The sequence below is a fragment of the Rhinolophus hipposideros genome (assembly GCF_964194185.1).
Source record: "Rhinolophus hipposideros genome assembly, chromosome: 11".
Classification (NCBI taxonomy): Eukaryota; Metazoa; Chordata; class Mammalia; order Chiroptera; family Rhinolophidae; genus Rhinolophus; species Rhinolophus hipposideros.
The window spans coordinates 69,981,570-70,001,529 of NC_138057.1; the positions used below are offsets into that span (position 1 = coordinate 69,981,570).

The 19,960-nt window shown below is 40.9% G+C and overlaps 1 protein-coding gene across 1 annotated transcript in view; it reads right to left on the reverse strand.

Moving 5' to 3' along the window:
* The window catches only part of BRINP1 (BMP/retinoic acid inducible neural specific 1), a 170,015-nt gene that overhangs the window by 33,999 nt on the left and 116,056 nt on the right, over positions 1-19,960 (reverse strand). The window contains exon 5 of the mRNA XM_081065271.1: positions 19,193-19,298. Within this exon, the coding sequence (XP_080921397.1) occupies positions 19,193-19,298 (106 nt within the window). The remainder of the gene's footprint in view (positions 1-19,192; positions 19,299-19,960) is intronic.

Here is a 19,960-nt window from a genome sequence, read left to right on the forward strand (position 1 = left end):
CACACACACACACACACACACACGGAAAGGAAAAACTGAGAAAATCAGAGAGAAAAAGAGAAAGGCCACCATTATTGCCAAGCATATAAATTTTGCCTCACAAAAACCCAGGAAGGCACTAGTTGAGAGTTTCATTTGAACACCAACGCACCCACGCTGAACATATGGAATATTTTCCCTTCAATCTCATTATACTTTGGGGGAAAAAAAAGAAACAAAAAAACCTGATACTTTAAAATGGAATGTTTCAGTGTTCCACAGAGTGAGTGGGTAATGTAGATGTGGGAACACCCACGTCGCCTTTATTTTCTTTTCCTGATTTTTGTCCCATCTTCCTCAGTCCTTCTTCCCACATCACCTTCAACACATACATCTGACAATATTTTTTTTTGTATTTTATGTACAGACTGAGATATCATTTCTCCTTCTCTCTGTCACAAGGTAGAATAGCTCTATTTTGTTCCTCCCTCTTTCCTCTTACCTCCTAATATTCTTTTCTTTGTTCAGAACACACCAGGCATCCTGCCTTTTCTTCAATCCCTCCGTGTGCCAGTCATATCATTCCTACAGCCTTTGCACTTGTCCTTCCTGGGCCTAGAATATTCTTTTCCAGGATCTCTGCATGGCCTATAATCCTGACCTTCCCAGGCCACACAAATTAAAGTGCTTCTTCTACTTTCTTTATAGGATTCGTTACTTACTGAAAGTATCTTACTAATTTGTTTTCATGTTTATTTTTCCATCTCCCCCATTAGAGAGTGGGCTTTAGCGGGGGCAGGGCCTTGTCTGTCCACTGCAGACCCCCAGAGTGTAAATAAAGGCCAAGCCCAGCACAGGCTCTGGGCTCTCATTTGTGGAATGCAAAACTTATCTTCCTTTTTATCCCAATGAAAGAAAGAGTTGCCCCATTACATTTGGAAGATGTTAGAATTGAAAAGTTAGGTAATCTGCCCAAAGCTCCATAATGAAAGGGACAGACTCGGGACTCAAATCCAGGAAGTCTGACTGAGTTTGAAATACACTCTCCAGTGGGCAAGTGTGGAAACAAAATCCTGGCTGAGTGTTCCTGCACAGAGTGGCCTCTCGGAAACTCAGTTTCCTTGCCTGTGAAGTTAAAATCCCAATAACCAGTTTCCAGAGCTGTTGTGAGAAGTCAGTGAGGGGAAAACAGGCATAAACAGTACTTAAACAAGAACTTGGCTGTCACAGGCCGAATGTTTACATCTCCCTAAAATTCCTGTTGAAACCCTAAGCCCAATGTGAGGGTATTAGGAGGTGGGGTCTTTGGGGGGTGATGATGGTTAGATTAGGTCATGAAGGTGGGGTCTCCACAATAGGATTAGTGCCTTCGTAAGAATAGGAAGAGACAGTTAAGCGCCCCCCTTTCTCCTCTCCCCTCCTCCTCTCTTCACTTTTCCCTCCATGAGCCGACACAAGGGAAAGACCACGTGAGCACACAGTGAGACAGCAGTCTACAAGCCAGGAGCACGCCTTTACCAGACACGGAATCTGTTGGCTCTTTGATCTAAGACTTCCCAACCTCCAGAGCTGTAACCAATAAATATCTCTTGTCTCAACCACCCAGTCTACAGCATTTTGTTACAGCAGCCCAAGCAGACTAAGACATTGGCATAATTAAGTGTTCAATAAATGTTAAGTTCCTCCATTTACATCATATCAGAACATAATTCATCACCTGGATCCAACTTGAGCCCTTCTTGGAAAAATTCTCCTTCAGTAGCTCCATTTGGGACAGTAGGAAAGATGCCAAGAGTGCATTTTCTTTTTAATAGTAGTTATTATAGGTCTTCATTATTTATAACTCTATTGTTTGTACTTCAATGAATTTTCCTCCCTCCTTCTTTCCCTCCCTTTATCCTTTTCATCTGTCCCTCTTTCCTTTTCTCCTTCTCTCTTCCCTTCTTTCCACACTATTGCTTAAGTCCTACTATGTGCCAGGCACTCTGCAATGGATACCAAGATGAATAGGGCAGGCAACCCCCTGCCATTGCAGACCTCACAGTGTTGGAAGGAGACAGACGTGTGAACAACTCCCTGATGTAGTGAGACCCGTGCTCTACCAGAAGCACAAGGTTGCTCCAGGAACACAGAGCAAGAACACGTAAGAATGCAGTGATCAAAGAGGCTCCTAGAAGAGGAGGCATTTAGGCCGAGACGTAATGGATGAACAGGAATTAGGGGGTGAGAGAGCCACAGGAAGGGTAGTCCAGAAGACGAAACCACCATGGGCAAAGGTCTCAGGCAGGAAGACTCCTTCCAACTAAGAACCAACTTAGCAATCACCTTCCTTTCTGATTAAGGTGCATCTGTTTTTGTTTGTTTGCTTCCAGGTTCCCTAGAGAAGAGAAGAAAGGGTTCTGGTGCCTAAGAGAAGATCAAAACTTTAAAGGGAAGAATGACACAGCTCGAGATTTGCCAGTTCAATAGAGGAATAGCATTACATACAGTAACAAAAATCAAGGATTCATGTCCATCACAGGCAGGAAGTATACCTGAGACTCAAAAAAAAAAAAAAAAAGAAAAGAAAAAGAAAAAAAGGAAAGGGGTGGCTGGTTAGCTCAGTTGGTTAGAGCATGGTGCTAATATAGAGAGTGGTACGAATAACACCAATATTGCCATTTCAATCCCCATATGGGCCACTGTGAGCTGTGCTCTCCTTTAAAAAGAAAAGAAAGAAAGAAAAGAGTTGAGTTTCGACCATTAGGGGGTGCTAAAGTAACAGAACAACTTTCAGGGAGACCCTATACCGCATCCCTGGAGATCTTCCATTGTCAATATTATTACAGCCTAAAGCAAGCACAGGGGTTAGGTGACTATGCTCAGTGAGGCTGGGGAACATTTAATGTCCAGAAAAGAAGACCCAATCCACCAAAGCTAATGGTGCCCCTCAGATCTGAAGATTGTAGTCCAACAGTACCTCTGACTAGGATCCTGTTCTTTTGCTGAAAGGAAATCTAGCCTCCTCCTTCTTCCTTCAACAAAGGGAACTGTTGGAGGAGATCCTCCCTACCTTCCTACCCAAGAGGGGCTACTTGGAGATTCTAAACTAAAGTACAGAATCCAAGACAAGAGACAAAGGACTTAACTGACAATTAAAACATAAAAAGTAGCATCACGTCTGGTACATCGTAGCAGACTATGTTTAATAAATATATTTAATAAATATTGCATTTAATAAATATATTTCAGATATCGAATGAGTCTGGTCTATTATGAAGATGAAAGAACGTTAAGTCTGGAGACAATAGTTGTGGACGGCTCTGTGGTGTGTGGGAGAGATGGGTAGAGTCTTGAAACTTGGACTTGGTCTTAATAGGTGAAGGGCGGCCACTATGTTCCATGCAGAGGACAGACATTGAGCAAAGATTAGTGTGTGAACATCTTGAGCAGTCCAAGCCTGGCTCCAGGCAAGGACCATGTCTATCTTCCTGTGTGTTTTTCCTCAGCTTTATTTTATTCTAAATCCTAATTACTTAACAGAGCCTATTTTTGATAGATTCGCTCTTTTCTGACCTATTTCATTAGATAGTAAATGCATGCTCTTGTAGAGTGCTAAGAGGAAGAGAGAAAAAAAGCAGGTTAGTTTCTATTTTGGTTGAGTATAAATATTTTTCTCTCCTGTTCTTGTGTCAGGATGTGGCCGCCTGCAGACATCTCTAAGCACTATGGGAGTCCCAGCTGTTGTCTTGTACCTGCTAAGTTCTGCTTGTCAGATTCTGTCTATTTCTGAAATGCACGTGGAGGGGAGAACAACAAGAAGGACTGTACCTTCTGCAAAAAGTCATTCTGATCCCCTTCCTTGTGAAAGCCCAGGGATTTCAGACGGGCAGATAAAGGACTTTATGGCTCCAGCAGCCATTCTGAACTCCACTGTAATGAAGGCATGCAGGTCAATTACCCATCTGTTTGTGTTTCTATTGCTGTGAATTACAGTATCCATCGCTGACAGCTCATTGGAGTGGAATGAAAATAAGACGATAATTCACTGGGTGAAACTGTGCAGAAAGGGCAAAAAGGCTATGATCTCATTTAGAAGTTCAACCCTGTCTCCGTGATGGGTCATTTGTTCTCTAGGAAATAAAGGCAGCTACCTGGGGGAAAAGTGGGTGGGTTCTGGCTCCGCCTTCTGGACACAGTAACCTTTTCTGTTATCACATATCATCATCTACGCGGCAGGATCTGAAGGAGTAGGTAGACTTGGAAACCTTGCATGAAAGATGCAGGCCAGTGAAACTCAGAACAATACAATTACCATCTTTTTAACTACCAGAAGTTTTGAGGTTCGAAGAAATAGGTTGTGTTAGTAGGTAGAGGACTCCTTCTTCATCACTGGATGTGTACATGCAGAATTTGAAAGTTCACATAGTAAGAATGCTCTAAAGAACCAAAGGTCCAAATGGCATGTGGCAAGTTGGGTTTTCATTCACTCATATTGTGTCCCCCTCCGTGCAGAGTCCTTCCTTTGGAAAAAAAAAAATCACACACCCCTGCCTTCTGAACTCAGGTGGGTTCGTACGATATGTTCTGGCCAATGAAATGGGGGTGTAAGTGACATGTGCAACTTCCAAAAGGAAGTTATGAGAACCAACATATGGGTTCATCAGTTCCTCTTTTCCCATCACCACAAGAACAGCAATGCTTATTATACAGGCCAGCGGAGGAACAGAATCACAACTGACTTGTGTCCCCATCCTATCTGGAATCGTCGATAAGAAAGGAGCATTTACTGTTGCCAAACACTGAAATTCAGGGGTTGCTTGTTAGCACAGCATAACCTAGCCTACACTGACAGGTAGAGGCGTGGGCAACGATGGCGCATGGGCCAAATTACCTCACCAGCTATTGCTGTAAGTTAATTGGATTGGTGCATGGCCACAGATTTGTGTAACAATTGTCTATAACTGCCTTCATATTACAATGAAAGAGTTGAATATTTGTAATCGTGACTATGTGTGACCCACAAAGCCTAAAATACTTATCAACGGGCTTTTTTTCTGAAAGAGTTTGCCAGCCCTTATACTACTGATCATTACGATTCTTGATTTTCTGTGAGTCTGTTCTGTGCTGTCTGTCGTTCATTCATTTATTATGCAAGGATCAATGGGTGATCATTATGCGCCAGGAACTCTTCTAGGCTCTGGAGAAAAGACAGGGAACTAGAAACAAAATCCTTGCTTTCATGGACTTTATCTTTCACGAGGGAAATAGACAATAAATGAATAAATAAAAAGAGAGGAAGATGTAGACTGATGAAAGGGATTGGGGGCAGGGAAAATTCTAAATGATAATTTTAACTTTAAAAAAGAGAACGTACTCTAAACTATGACATCACCAAGGATAAAGGGGTCAACCTACTTTTAAAATTAAATCTCATAAAATTTCAACATGAGGATACTCTTGAAGCTGTAAGAAGAGGTTGATTCAACTTAAACAAAAGCTTCTTCATAGAATTCATGATAAAAATCAGATTTCACACCTACGAGACTAAAAGGCTTAACTTCTCTGATTCTCAATTTCTTCGTTAAAGCTTCCATTGTAGGGCTGGTATAAAAATTAAATGAATAATTTTCTATCTTGACTGTGGGGGTATCTTGATTCTATGACTGGATGTGTTTGTCTAATCGTTAGAGCCCGTTCGCCTCAAAAGGGTGAACTTGTCTGGATGTAACTTATACCTCAATGAATTGGAAAACAAAATCAATGATATAACACGTTATGACTGTCTTAGTATAAGACAGTTGTTCAGCTCATGTCATTTGCTGTCCTCACCCTGTTTTCTGTTGCTTTCCCTGGAGGCCTGTGGCAATCTCAGGCATTCCTTGTGTGGGAAACCAAAAGCATCTCGCACATAGCTGAAATTCGGACAGAACACTGATCACATCATATTATGTGTGTTTATGTGCTCCTCCTGGTCTGTGAGCTCCTTGAACGGAAAAGGCAAAGTCTCATTCATCTCCCATTTCCCTGTCACTTAACACATTAATGGGCACCAGAAAATATGTTTGAGTGAAGGTGAACTTGGATAGAATATGCTTCAGAGAGGACTGGGGTTCTCTGCTCTGTGCTTGGCATGCCCCACCCCTCTAGAGCTGTCCCTCACGAGCAGGACCTGAATCGTGTTCCCTATATGACAGCTTGAAACCTGAAGCTGTATGAACTTCAACTCAGTCATGAAAGAGACAGGTGCTCAGAAACATCTGAGGGGGAAAAAAAAATCACAGATCCATAGAACTTCCTAAGAGAACAATGATACTAAAGGACTTGACCAGTAATTTCAGTGCACGTTTCGTTTTAGATCCATAGCTACAAATTATGATTCTTGAGGACTACAGCTGTTTTTTTAATTTTTCTTTTTTTTAAAATTTCTTTGTATTCTTTCAATGATATTAAGCACAACGCTAGATCTTAGTAGGTATGCAAAAATTAAACTGCTCAATTCAGCAACTATTTGGAAAGTCCTTTCACTCGTCACTTTATTAAGCCAGGTGCTGTAGTAGATGCTAGAGATATGGAAAATGACAAGGACATATTTTCTGACCTCAATGTGCAAGGGGATAGGACTGAACCTAAATGGTATACATAGTCCAGCATTTGCCAAGTTGTAGGTCACAGAATCATACATCTGCAACGGTATGCAGGATCGAATACATTCAGTGAACTCTGTGTATTTAATCCACGTCTTGAGACTCACAACACACATTAGCACAGTTAAGGCACTGAGAAGGCCTGCAGTAAGTAAATAAGTGTGGTCTATGTTGTTTAATCCAATGTTTCAGGATTATTGAGCTTTTGTTCAGTTACTGTGTGGTAATAAATAACCTCAAAATCTCAGTGGTTTATAACCACCAAGGTTTATTTCTTGCTCATGTTTCATGTTGCCTTGGCTTTGACTCTGCCCCAGAGGTCTTCATCTTGGATTTAGGCTGAAGGGATAACCTTTTTCAGGTACATGCCATTCGTACAACAGAGAGAAAAGAGCCAAAGCAAAGGCAATGTCTCCTAAAGTGTCTGCTAAGATGAGGCACGCATTTCATCTTCTCACATTGCATTGGCCAAAACAAATCACCAAGTGCCAAGTGTATTGCCAACTAGGTGAGAAGTGTAAAGCTCCCCCAGGACAGTGCTGCCAATCACACGGTAATGCACTGATAGTCCTCTCAGAAGAAGTGAACCGTGTAATCATGTACTCTACCTTGAAATAAACTTAGTTTTGCTCCACACCTTTTAAAATTTAATTGTCATACCATTCAGCAATTCCACTCTTCAGGTATGGACCCAAAATAATCGTAGACCGGTCTTCAAACAAAAACATGTACACAAATATTCACAGCAGCAGTCAAAAGGTAGAGGCAACCTAAGGGTCCATCAACCTACAAATGGGTGAACAAATGTGGTACAACCATAAAATGAAATTCAGTCAGCTATAAGAAAATGACATCTTACAACATGGGTGGACCTTGAAGGCTTCTTTGTTAAATTAAAGAAGCCGGACACACACAAAAAACACAGATTGTATTATTTCATTGATATGAAATATTCAGAATAGGCCAATCCATAGAGACAGAAAGAAGATCATTAGCTGCCAGGGAATGGATGGTGGGTGGAATGGGGAATGACTGCTTAATGGGTACAGAATTTCCATTTGGGGTGGTGTTGGTCTGGAATTAGTCATGACACTGACACAACATTGTGAATGTACTTACTGCCACTGACCTGTGCTTTTCAAAATGGTCAAAACATTAAACTTTATGTTATGCATATATTACCACAGTAAAAAAAACTAAGATTCAAAACAAATTGATTTGACCGTTCAAGTAAATTTCAATCAGCGCATATGTATTGAGTACCTACTAACAGTTAAACCCTAAACTAAGGAGAAGCAAATAATGAACAGACTTAAAAAAAAGGATATGGTTTCTACTCTCAGAGATCTGAATTACAATTTAGCAGGAAATACGAACAATTGTGCACATAAGACAACGTCGAATGTATCCAGAATATAAAATACAGTCGAATGTATCCAGAATATAAAATAAAGGTACATCAAAAGTGTTTTGTTTGCAGTGTCAAAGGAGAGCTTAATTCCGATGGAGATGAATTGTGAAAGAAAAAATAAGGATTGACTTAACAATCTTAAAAAATAAACAGGTACCATGTCTACACAGCATCAGTGAATTAATTTCCATGAGTGATTTATTTTGGTTTTCACCACCCTGCTGCCTGGATTCGGTACAATCAATGAGCTCAGCAAAGAACTGAATGAGACGTGGTTGTTACAGGAGACCATATTGCCACAGCGACCATATATCAGTCACGATTTCCATGCTACATACTAGGCCAAAAGTTTACTGAAAAGTAAGACTCCATGCAACGGCATACCAAGAGGTAAGTGCTCCGATAGCCCTTCTCTCAACATCAGCTTACATCCCATCAGAATTTCCACCTCTTTCTTTAAAAGTCTGAGTCTTGAGTCATCAAATGATTACAGATTTCCCCAGGTCAGAAGGCGTGCTTTTTATAGTCGTGCACACCTGGAATGTTGCAAGGCCTCAGTAACCGCCTGCTAGAAAGGTATTTGATCTTTTCTGGTTCTGGATTCTTTGGGGAGTATGAGAATAGCTATGGAAATGGCACATCTACCCACCTACACGAATTGGCAAATTATTTTAGGAAAATCACAGACTTTCTAAAGTAACAGCAGAAACCATAAGCACACAGAAAGGGCTATATAACGACTTGCTCTAACTAAAACCATGCTTATGATCTATATGTTCTAGGTTGAGAAATGATGTGTTGTCCAGCTTAAGACCATTGGCACTGAGTGGACCTGGATTCAGATTCTTGCTCTGTCACCTATGACAGTTAACTTCAATTTTCAAATGTCGAAACTGTGTCTCTGTTGAGGGTTACATGAGATACTGATATAAAAAATGAGCTCTATATGAACACATGAGTATTAACCAGTAAATCATAGCTATGATTATTATTTTATATCAGCCTTCTTGGTTTATAGTTCAGGTGGTTCCTGAACAATGGTTCCGAGGCAGAGGTGTTTTGACTGCTGTTTTGCAGATTAGATGACCCAGAGAAGCTCAGAGCCTTCATTCATTAACTTGTCCAAGGTCTTGCAACTCTCACATTTACTCTCTTGATCCTCCCTACTCTATTTCTTTTCTGACTTAGTCTTTCACGGACACACATGTTCAATCCACTTCCCAAGAGGAACCCCCGTTCTCCTTCTCACAACGCAGAGAACGTGCTCCCTGGCTCATAAAGGAAAACTAATATTTGGATGCCACCACGTGGTTGGAAGTCAGCAATTCTGTTTAGCATGAAGGGGCTGCTCTTTTATTCAACAGGCCTCACAGACAGAGCCATGGGAAGGCAGAAACATGGATCCCCATGAGTGTCTCATGGCCCCTGCTAATGGGACAAGAATGGCCTCAGTCAGAAGCCATCGCCTGGGACCCTCGGTAGATCCTAGGGAGGAGTCATCCCCAGGCTGCTGACTAGAGCAGGCGCTGGCCACAATCGCTCACGTTCCTCCCTGGGACCACAAGGCCACAAGAGGTGACGGGGGTGTGAAAGAGGAGTGGGCTTTATGAAAAGGAGACCTGATCATGCTCAGTGTCCTCTTCCTCTGCCACTGATGTTGGGCAGGGATGTATTAGCATTCTACCCGCATCTAGAATGTGTTGTGCTGACTCAGAGCGCCCTCAGAGAAGCCAAGTAGCCTTGGAGCCCACGCAACAAGAAAGGAAAGACTGAGGGAAAGAGAGTTTAACCTTTTGAGCCTCAGTTTCTTCACCTGTATAGGGGGGATAATGAACCCTGTCTCTTAGTTGGTGGGAGAGACAAATTGGCTAGTGGACATAAGCACGATGTCTAAGAAGGAGCAGCAGTTTAAAAAGATGTTATTTTGAAACACTTTGACACTCTCCATGCCTCTCCAACTGCTTATGGCTAGCTGATTTTGAAATAATCGTCTTCACTCCATGTATGATGCCTAGCTACTGAGGAAAAAGATTTTTGGTGCTACTTCTCTTCCTAGCCTCCTCCTCTTACTCCTCCCCTCCTCCCGCCTTGTCCCCTCCCTGTTTTCCTCTCCCCCTCCTCCATCTTTTTCTCTTCCTTCCCTCCCTCTCTTCCCACTGCCTTTCCCCTTCCTCTTTCTCCCTTTCCCCCCCTCCTCCTGGTCTCCCTCCTTCTAGTGTCACATCATATACAAAAATTCCATTCAGCAAATAGTAGATCTGGAGTTCCTGTGTCCATGGCACTCTGTTGAAAATGATGACATACAAAACCCTCCCTAAAAGAGAAGAAATACAACTGAAACACAAATGAATATTTGCAAGATGAGCAAAAAAGTTATACCACAAAAGAGGTCTTAAAAAGGGCTTCTCAGAAGAGGTAGTGTTCAGAGGATTAAGGGGCACAGCCTCTGCCTGGAAGTTGTAACATCGAAATCTGTAGAAAAGGCACATGAACTTTTGAAGAATGCTATCCATGCTAGGGAGCACAGTGGCTGGCACACAGTAGGCCTTCAGGAAATGGTGGGTAGGTTGAACTGCATCCTATGAGTTCATATGAGAAGTGTAAGAGTTCAGAGAAAGCAGAGCTCACGATGTGCTGGGTGATTCACTCATTTCATTATTTATTCATTCATTCATAAATTCATTTAACAAATATCTCCTGAGCACTGTTTATATACCAGGTTCTATATATTATGCTAGAGATAGAGAAGGTCCCTACCATCGAGGAATTCACACCTCAGCAGGGAGTCAGATTAGTAATAGAATGATGGTGTGTGTGTGTGTGTGTGTGTGTGTGTGTGTGTGTCTGTGACAAGTCCTAGGAAAGAAGGTGGGTATGATGCCCAATGACCTGGGCAGAGGAGGTAAGAAAAACTTTCCTGGGAGAAGTGGAAGTCCAGGAATTTAAGAGACATGTGCAAAGGTGCAAAGCAATACAAAATAAAAACTAAAAAGATGGCTGCAGTGAAATGTAAGAAGTCCCATAGGCCTGGAGTAAACATATGGGTGTGTGTTGGATGATGTAATAAGACAAAGATATGAAGTTAGACAGGGGTCTGATTATGTTGCCTGGTGCCAAGTTAAGAAATGTAAATTTTATACCAAAATCTCTAGAGGTTGTGAAGGGTTGGAAGCGGGAAAGTGACAGTAATTGGATGTGATTTTAAGAAGACCGTACTCGCTGCTGTGACGGGGATGACTAGCAGGCGCTATCAGAATCAAGGAGTCTGATTGGGCAATATTTGCAATGGTCTAGGAAGGGAGGAATGACGAGGGGAGGAGCTGAACCAAGACAGGGGTGGAGGAGGAATGATTCTTACTGACCATTTGTGTTGGGCATCGAAAGATGAACTGAACTCAATAAAAGAGAGAGCAGAGGCCATTTAAGGCAGTAAGGGATTCTGGGCGCATGAGCTCAGTTTGGAAGGAGCTGAAGTTTCAAGCAGAGACAGAGGAAAAGAAAAGAGAGGGGGAAAGAGGAGTAGAAAGCAAAAGGAGGGAAGGTGGATAAAGGAGGAGGAGGAGAAATGATTTGGAATCAACAAGTGAAATGGGCCATTTGAAGGTGAGTATTACAAGGAAGCTGTCAGGACACACCAGTCTCAGGTGGCCCTGTTTGGAGGTGCAGAGAGTAGAGGAAGCCTTGTGTTATCCGTCTTTCATCCCATGTCTCCTCACTGCCTAACCTCCCATCTTTCAAAGATTTTCACCTTCTTCCAGCCCATCTTTCTCTTTTGGAAGCTGAGAATAGGCTAGTGACCTCACTCCTCTTTTCATTAAGAAAAAATATCACATGCCATTGAATCTGAGATGCCATTCATTGTAAGAATACCATTGTTTAATGTAGACTAAGGAAAAAAAATGCCTGCCAGTTAAACTACGACACACCGTCAGTTATAAGAAACATTCTAATTTCACAGATGCACATTAAATCTATGAAAAGTAATCCGAAGAAAAGCTCAAGAAAATGCCCCCATCCCCAATGAATTGTGCCCTCCTCTGCGCCCATATGGTCTCCTTTCCCGCCCGTCACAATGGACGAACGAGAAGGAGCTCTTATCTGAGGCAAGTAATTCCAGTCATTCCCAAGATCCTCTTCACTCTTGCCTGCTCAACTTTAACCCTAAAATAATCCCTCTTGCTTGTAGAATCAACTTCTCCCTCTCTGAATAATAATTCCCATCAGCAGATAAAAATGTTGTTGCTTCTACATGAAAAAAGAAGAAAAACTCAGTGAGTCCACCTCCCATTCTGCTCTGTGCCATTTACTGCACTGTTCCTCTATAGAGTTTGTTGTATTTCTTGCCTTCACTTCCTCTCTTCCCATTGTCTCTAGATGCCATTCAACTCAGGCTTTCATCTCCTTTAATTCCACCGAACAATCTTTTGTCAAGGTCGCCAAAGACCAATCTGTTGCAAAACCCACTGCTCAGTTCTCAGTCTTCAGCAGCATTTGACACAGTTGATCAAGATCTCTGTTTTGAGAAACATTCTTTACTTGGCTTCTAGGAAACTGCACTCTCTTGGCTCTCTTCCCACCTCCCCAGCTGCTTCTTAGCTTGCTTTCCTTGATCCTCATTATTATTCCATTACCTCAACCCTTCAAATATTAGTCTCCATGGCTCAATAACTGGGTTTCTTCCCTTCTCTAACTACACTTTCTCCCAAGGTAATCTTATCCAATCTCACACCACTAAATATCATCTCTATGCTAATTCATATCTCTGCTTCTCTCTTCTGACTTTCCAAATGCCTGTGCAGCATAATACATTTGTATATATAATAGACTTCTCAAATTTAGATTCAAACCCAATTTCTCATGTCTCATCAAAACTTATCCCTCCCACAGTCTTCACCCTATCAGTAAGGGAATTCCATCATTGCAGTTGCTCAGGTGAAACATGGGGACCATCTTCTGCTTCTCTTTCACAAGTTCTTCAATCCATGACCAAAGGATGTCAGCACTACTTAAAGACATATCCATAATGTGGTCACTTCTTATAACCCTCATTGCCACTACCACGGTCAGGCCACCATTTTCTCTCACCTTGATAAACACCATAGCCCCCTAACTGGATTCCTTATATGTATTCTTTCTGTTGAGCTAGTCAGCAGCCACAGTGATTTATTTAAGATGTGAGTCAGGTCAAGCGACTCCATGGTCTGAATTTGTGATGGCTTCTTATTTCATCCTGAGTAATATCGAAGGTCTTTTCCATGGTCTACACATGTCTAGCTGACCTGTGTCCTCACGGTCTCTCTCTGATTTTAAAGAATGTATATTTCTTTGGTTACTTGTTTATTATCTGTTTTCCCCCCGCATACTAAATATAAGCTCCAAAATCATTGAGACTTAGCTTATTCACAAATGCATATCCAGCTCTTAAAACAATATCTGACTTAAAGTTCATGTTCAGTAAATATTGCTAAATAAACGAGTGACTGTGTGAATGAATACATTTCTGGATCATCCCTAGATTTCAGCAAAATATTCTCGCTGCATCTTTTTCCACATCACTGAGCTACTGAGGCTGAGCGCTGCTCTCTGTATACCTCACCAGATGGATAGTAGGTTAAATTACATGACAATGTCAGTAAAACACTCCGTGGGCTTCCCGAAGCGAGAAGTATAAAAAAAAGAAGTGACCATTATGCTATTAGCATTATTACTACGAGTTCGGCTGTCTCTTGGACTAATAGCCTCTGATCATTTCCATGATCCTTTCTTTCTCGTTTCTCGTCTCCTCTAATCCTCTTCTTTCTTTTTCCTATTTCCCTTTTCCTTTGCCCTGTTTCATGAACATTTTATGAAACATCACAAAGTAAATATCATTAGAGTGCCGCTCATATCACCGTCTATCTACCAAAATAAACCTGTGTAGACTGTCCCCTCCCAGACTCAGTCACGGGAATCAGCAGAGGGACAGAGAAGCTTCAAAGTCAGGCTGTTGGCATTACAATTCTGGCTTCATCTCTACCTGAGTAACCTCTCTCAGCCCCCGTTTCCTCACCTACAAATGGAGTATGTTATTTATGCCTTTGTCATAGCAATGACGTGAGGATTACAAATGTAATAAAGACAATTGTACAATATAAATAAATCTAATTGAAAATAAATAAAAACAAATACATGAATATATATATATATATATATATATATATATATATATATATATATATAATCAAAATAAACGATCACAGTTCCCATCACACAAGGAAGCCCTGAATAAATAGAATCAATTGTTATTTTCGGCTCCTCAAGCCTCAGTCCACGCGGCTTGGGCTCTGGCTGGGCTGGACCACCTCCTGCTTTTTTATGTCCCTGCTGTATTCATGTTTTCTCTTTTCAGAGGATGTCAAGATGGAGCAGATTATTAAGTAAAATTTTAATAGCTGCAATTACACACACAAAAAGATCTGCATATATAACATGTATGCACAGCTCTATGTATTTTCACAAAGTAAACAAACCCATGAGCTGCCACCCAGATTAAGAAACAGAACATTACCGATACTTCCAGAAACATCTTTTGTCTCCCTTCAGCCACCTCCCCATAGGTTAATGCTCTGTGGACTTCTGAAACCATGTGTTTGTTTTTTACTGCTTTTGACCTGCATAGGAAAGGAATTATACCACGTCTACTCATTTGTGACTGGCTTCTTTTCTTCGACATTATCTCCATGACACCCTTCCCTATTGTTGCACAAAAGGGTACGTATTTTCTCTGCTCTCATTTCTGTGTTGTAGCCCATCGTGTGAATGTAGGACAATGTATTTATGCATTTTCTTGTTGATGGGCATTTGGGGCTACGTCCATTTGGAAATTCTGAATAAAGCTGCTATGAACATTCATGTCTTTCGGTGCATAGACGCAACTTTTCTGTTGGGCATATTGCTAGGAGTTGTAATTGCTAGGTCAGATGGCACGGACAAATTGACTCTTTAGTATATACTGCCAAGAGAGTTTCCCAAAGTGGCTGTCCTCATTTACTCCCCTACCAGAAATGTGTGGAAGTTCCCACTGCTCCATGCTGTCACTCCTTATATTGTCAGTGTTTTTGCTTTGAGCCAGACTGATTGCTGTGGTATGATATTGAACTGTGATTTTAACTGACGTTTTCTGAGGACCAGAGAAGTTAATTACCTTTTTCAAATGTTTATTTGCCATTTGGATAGTCTTGTTTTTGAAGTGCCTGTTTATCTCTTTTACCCACTTTCTTATCTTACTGGATTGTCTGTCTTTTTCTTATTGTTTTGTAGGAGGTATGTAAATGTTTTGCACAAGGGTTCTTTGTCAGATACATATATCATAGACATTTCCTTCCACTCTGGAGCTTGCATTTTCATTCTACGAACCGCAGTTTCTGATGAACAGAAATTCTTAATTTTAATGTAGTCCAATTTATCAGTCTTTCTCTTCTACTTAGTGCTTTTTGTATTCTACTGAATAAATATTAGCCTACTGAAAAGTCATGAGATACTCTTCTGTGTTATTATTTAAGAAGCTTTTTTCTTTAACCTTCCACCAGAAGATTATTCATCCTCAGACAGCATTTTTATTTTTTCCTTCTGATTCCTCTCCCTAGACAGACAGAATGAATCACCCCCTTTTCTGGATCTCCATAATAGTATGTATTACTTTTATTATCTCTATTATATTACATTTTGCCTTGAGTCGTATGTATTTTCCTGTCCATTCTCTCTATCTCATCCCCCACACTCCAGTCATTCGATGATCTAAAGTTTTCATGGTTTTTTTCACTAAATCCTAGCCATGATGCCTTCTAAGTAACTCTAAAATTGGTCAATTTTCTCAACTCCAGCTGCTACCTCCATGTCTAAATTTGTGACATTTCATCTTGAGTACTTGAGTAGCCTCTACGTGGTCACCAACCTCTAATCTACCCCTCTCTAATTAATTGACCACACAAAAGCCAGAGTGATCTTCCAAAATATCAACCTCTTCATGCTTCTTCCTTTTATAAAACCCTTCCACGGTGCCCATTACTCTCAAATTAATGTTCAACTCATTATGTTCCGCTGTGCTGCGGAAGCCTTCCAGGATTTGAAGGATTATTTTGTCTTTCTCAGCATTGATGCCTCAGCTCTAATCTCTTAAGACGTTTTCACTCCCTCGAATGCCTCTTCATAAGGGCTCTTCTGTCTATCTCCATATCCATGACGTTGCCCTGGTCTTCATACTCCAGGTTTCATGCTGTGCAACTTTTTTAGCAAGAAAACTTCCCTGATTCCCTCGTAAGTTAAGTCCCCAAACTAACCAGTACTATAAAACACTCATATTTTTCTCCCATAAAATTCATTATGCTTATTATGGATTAAGTCTGTCCTCTTGGACAGAGTGTATACTTCTTTCAGGTAGAAACTGTGCTTTGTTTACACCGGTATCCTTGGGCCTAGCTCAAAGCCAACATGGCTCCTTACAACGTGAATGGAAATGAACTGATTTGTGCTCATATGCCTACAGCCTGACACTGGATGTGGCACATAGTCAGTCTCAACAAAGATGTGGTGATTCACTGTGTTCCTAAAAGCCTGGACTCAGTATTGAGAAGGACTTAGAGACCACCTATTTCAATCACACCACCCAGTGGAATGGTGATTAAATAATCTCTATAACATTCGTACCAAATGCCACCTCTGGGTAACTCTGTGATGACACAGAGCCACTACATACTTCAGCAGGCCATTCCAGGTTTGGGTGTGAATGTGCATTAGGAGATCTATTTTATACTGAGTTTAAACTGAGATCTATTTTATCTCAGTTAAAGCTGGGGTCCTTGTAGTGTTGTGTAAGTAGTGCAGTTAGCCCATTTTATCCATATTAATGAAGTTGACTATCTTTTCTGCAAGACAATCCTGTAGGTATCAAGTCACTTTGTTCCAAGGCAACCTTCTATTTGTCTATTTATCATAAGATATCCTCTTTCAGGCACACTGTAGTTTCCTAATGACCCTCTGAAAGTGTGACGCTCAGACTTGAGTCCAATCCTCCAGGTGTGCTCTGACCAATCTAGAATAGGACAAGCTGTTACCTCCTTTGTTGTGGATAATATATTTCTAGTAATGCAACCAATGGCAGAGCTGGGTTTTGGAGGACCGAGACTTAGACTTTAGTTGCTTATGGAGAAAAGAAATTCAAAAATCAGGTATGAAAGTGAATATTTAGAATGAGAAAAGTTGAGGATTTAGATGGTGAGGGAGCCCTGGACCTCAAGCTTCATCAGCTTCGTGGTAAATCACCCTCTAAATGTCCCTAAGATCTTAATAACTTCCTAGTAACATCCTGTTAATCCCTTCTAAATTTATTCCAATTATAACTCACAGGTCTCTCCACCTCCAATGTGCACAGCAGGGTGATGAAATGCAGACTGAAGCTAAACTTCCTGGAGTCAAACCCTGCTGGCACTTTGCAGGGTCACTGTAGGTATTAAGATTACTGGCACACCCAAGGCAGATCTGTCTTTTTTATCTACTTTCTTATGAGGAATCACCAAACCCATCTGTCTCTTCTTTTCTCTACTAAAGGGGGTAGGGTTATTCTTCATGTATTTGAGGCTGTGTTTTGTTTTAACACTAAACCACTTTCTTGGCCTGAATTTCCCCGAGCATTTTCCTTCATTGCTCCCAAGTGACACTTCCAAGCTCTCCCTGCACCATTTTCCAACCATCTTCTGTAACAGGAGCCTGAATCAAAGAGTTGCCAAGGATGTAAAAGTCATATTAAGCTCTGCTTAGCTCTACCTGCCAATCTTAACCCAACTTTCCTCCCTCTGACATCCAACATCACCTTTATCATATATTTTTCTAGAAGGTCACATTTTTAGTCTGCTCAAAGTTAAAGCATGTCATTTTTTTTCTGACTATGAAGTTAATACATGATCACTGTAGAAAAGTTAGAAACGGAACTGGAAGCTCAAAATAAATCATCTATAACCTAACAATCCAAACCTCTTTTAACATCTTGGCATATTTCCTTGCAATATTACTTTTCCTTATCCTTTTACATTGTTAATATCATGCCATACATTCAATCAGAAACCATCCATTTTTTAAATTAACATTATCACATTATCACATTGTCACATTACATCATTGTCACATATTCTTGGAAATTCTTTATAAACAACATCTTAGTACCTGCCTAATACTATGTTGTATGGGTGCTACATTAATTCATGTAGGCTCCTCATGTGGAAAATTTAGATATTTACATTGTCTCTTTTTCTATTATAAAGTATGCTTTTTAAAACAGAACTATCTGTACTTAAAGCCTGATCCATTTTCCCCTATAATATCCTCTCCTCTTTATGATGAATTAATAAGGATAAAATGACTATGTTAAAGGGCATAATTTCTTTACGGTTATGAGTATATAGGGAGAATCTAACATGAACCTGACGTATAATAGACATTAAGTGAATACAAATATTTATATATATGTATATATACATATATATATATGTATACATATATATATCGACAAATTAATCCATATAATTGTTATAGTCTCAGCAGCAATGCCTAAGAGCATCTGTCTCTGTCCAGGCCAGCCAGCCCTGAGTGTTCTGATTTGCAAACTCTGCTAAAAGCACACACATACACATACACGAACACATGTGTATACGAATATATTGAAGACGACGAGTGATTGACCAATAAGGAGAAAGACAATTACATAGGCCCCAAAATTCCCTAAATTTCCCTACGGTTCTTGGAATTCAAATAACACCTGCCAAATACATTGGAAATCAAACTGTATTATGTAGGAAATTCAGATGATATGATATGAAACTTTAATATCTATTAGATCTGGATCATCTATAAAATAACACCATGTAGACGTTTTCATCCAAATGATCAGCTAAAGCTCCCATCTTTGGGTTCTATATCTGAATACTAATTAATAACCATGAATTTAATGTCCTGTATATGTTAAAAATTTTTTAAAGGACATTATATCATGACTGTCTTGATTTCCATGTTGGTAGTTTTCACTGGTTTCCCTGTCTCTCTTCTTCTGCATTCTCCTTCCACATCATGCCTTCTTCCCATGCTGCTTTCCCCGTCCGTCCCCCACCCCCACCCTCTGGTCCCACCATTGCCACCAGAACCCTACCTTGAAGGTGCAGTTTGCTCTCCGTGCTTTGCAGAAGGACGGAACTCACAGAGTCCAGATTGTCATAGCTGTTACAGCCCAGAGGCCCAGTGCGTGTCTCTGTGACCTGTAAGGGACATCAAGGGTGACAGACGTGAGGCAGACGCCCTTGTCTGGGATGGATTCTGCAGAGTCAGCCCCTGGCAGGGCAAAGCCAACAGAGCGGTCTCCTGCCCTGAGCCACCAGCCACTTCCTGAGCATCCTGCCTGTGCAAAGGACCATGCCTGGCTGCCACCGAGCAGATGACAAGATAGCAGGCCCATCAAGCACACAGACTGGAACCAGAATGCCAGGTTCTATCTGTGGTACTCACTTCATACAGTCACTTTAAGTATTACATGAACTAAAAAGTGAAAGCAGTATAGTAGTGTATTTCCTAAGCATGGGCTTTGGACTCAGGAGAATCAGTGTGAAATCCTGGCTGTGCCATTTATTTGCTCTGTGACCTAAAGAAGTCACAACAGTTCTCTAAGCTTCAACAACCTGAAGCTCGTAAATCCTTCCCAGGAAGGTTGTGAGACTAGACATGATGGGTGTAAGTGCCTGACACATGGCATATGCTCAAAAATGGGCATATCAGTGTCAAAAGCCTCTATAAATTGTAATAAGTACGCATGCACTACTACGATTAGGCAAGAAAAATAAAATTATCCCCATTTCCCCCCAACAAAAGCTTTGCAAGGAACACAATCAGCACCGCCGCAGTATGAAACACCCCAATCCTATGG